Here is a 1192-nt window from a genome sequence, read left to right on the forward strand (position 1 = left end):
GAGCAAAAACACGTAAAATTATTTAGCTCATCAATTAAGATATATTGAAGATATAAAAAAAAGGGAAAGGGCAAAACGTGCATAAAGTAAGTTATACACAATGACTCGCCTACAAGCCTATTACTTTAAATATAAACAAAATTGTATATACACACTCTAGTTCTACTTTCATAAATATAACTTCACTGTCATGAAAACATACAAGTTTCAGAAAACTATGATGGGTAGTACCTGACATAGAAAATGGTTAAATTCAATCATGACTCCTTAAAAACTATAATGGAGTGTAAAGCCTCTTGATGAAGAACTGGAATAGTCTGCACCATCACAGCACAACTTGTAAATGAAAACCAAATTTAGCTTTACAAGTATTCCTCATATTCTCTGAAGCTGCACATGAGGTAATGTAATTTCATGATGTACAATGATAGCGTTAATATAAAATTTACTTAGTATACACAGCAGTCATAACTACTGTATTTGAAACCAAGATGTGACACTATATAGGAGACAGTGACATGACTCATTGCTTATTTCTTTTAACAGCAAAACAACCCTATTCTGTGTTTTCCAAATCATCATATCATTTCCACTCAATGTTAGGAACAAGTTCCTCTGTCTTTGTTGGAGAGGAAGCTGGGGTCAGTCGACTTTCAGGCTTTTTCTCTCCCTCATTAGTTTTTGTAGGGGATGGGGCAAGCTTCACCAGGCCTTCAGTCTTTTTCTCACTCTCACTTACTTTAACCTCTGCTTGTGGGTCGGCAGCTTCATCCTTCCCCTCGCTGACTTCAAGCTTTGAGGGCCTCTCCTTCCCAGGCTCTGGTTCAGGCAGTTCACTGGCTGCCTCTTTGGGCTGGTCCTCAATTTGAGCATCTTCATCTTTAGTGGATTTTGATTCAGATTCCTTCTCAACACTTGTTTCCTTTTCATCAACAGTGATGTTATCATCAGCACACACTTCCTCACCCAGTTCAACAGGACATTCCTCTGTTTTGGCATTATCCTCAACAATGCTGCTCTCCTTCTCCTCATTACCTGCCATGTCTTTACCAGCTGCCTCACATCCTGCATCACCATCTGCCATCCTGGGACATTCTCCTTCTTGCTCTGTATTCTCCTTCACATCCTGCTCAATATTCTTACCTGGACTTTCAGTCTTACTTACCAACCCTTGTTCTGACTGCATAGTGCA

General features: G+C 39.3%; 1 protein-coding gene across 1 annotated transcript in view; it reads right to left on the reverse strand.

The window, feature by feature from the left end:
* Positions 1 to 420: 420 nt before the first annotated feature.
* Positions 421 to 1192, reverse strand: part of LOC119586016 (neurofilament heavy polypeptide-like) — a gene marked incomplete in the record, with an annotated part of 14567 nt that continues 13795 nt past the window's right edge. The window contains 1 exon segment of the mRNA XM_037934725.1: positions 421 to 1192. Within this exon segment, the coding sequence (XP_037790653.1) occupies positions 584 to 1192 (609 nt within the window).

This window comes from Penaeus monodon, chromosome 20 (genome assembly GCF_015228065.2).
Source record: "Penaeus monodon isolate SGIC_2016 chromosome 20, NSTDA_Pmon_1, whole genome shotgun sequence".
Classification (NCBI taxonomy): Eukaryota; Metazoa; Arthropoda; class Malacostraca; order Decapoda; family Penaeidae; genus Penaeus; species Penaeus monodon.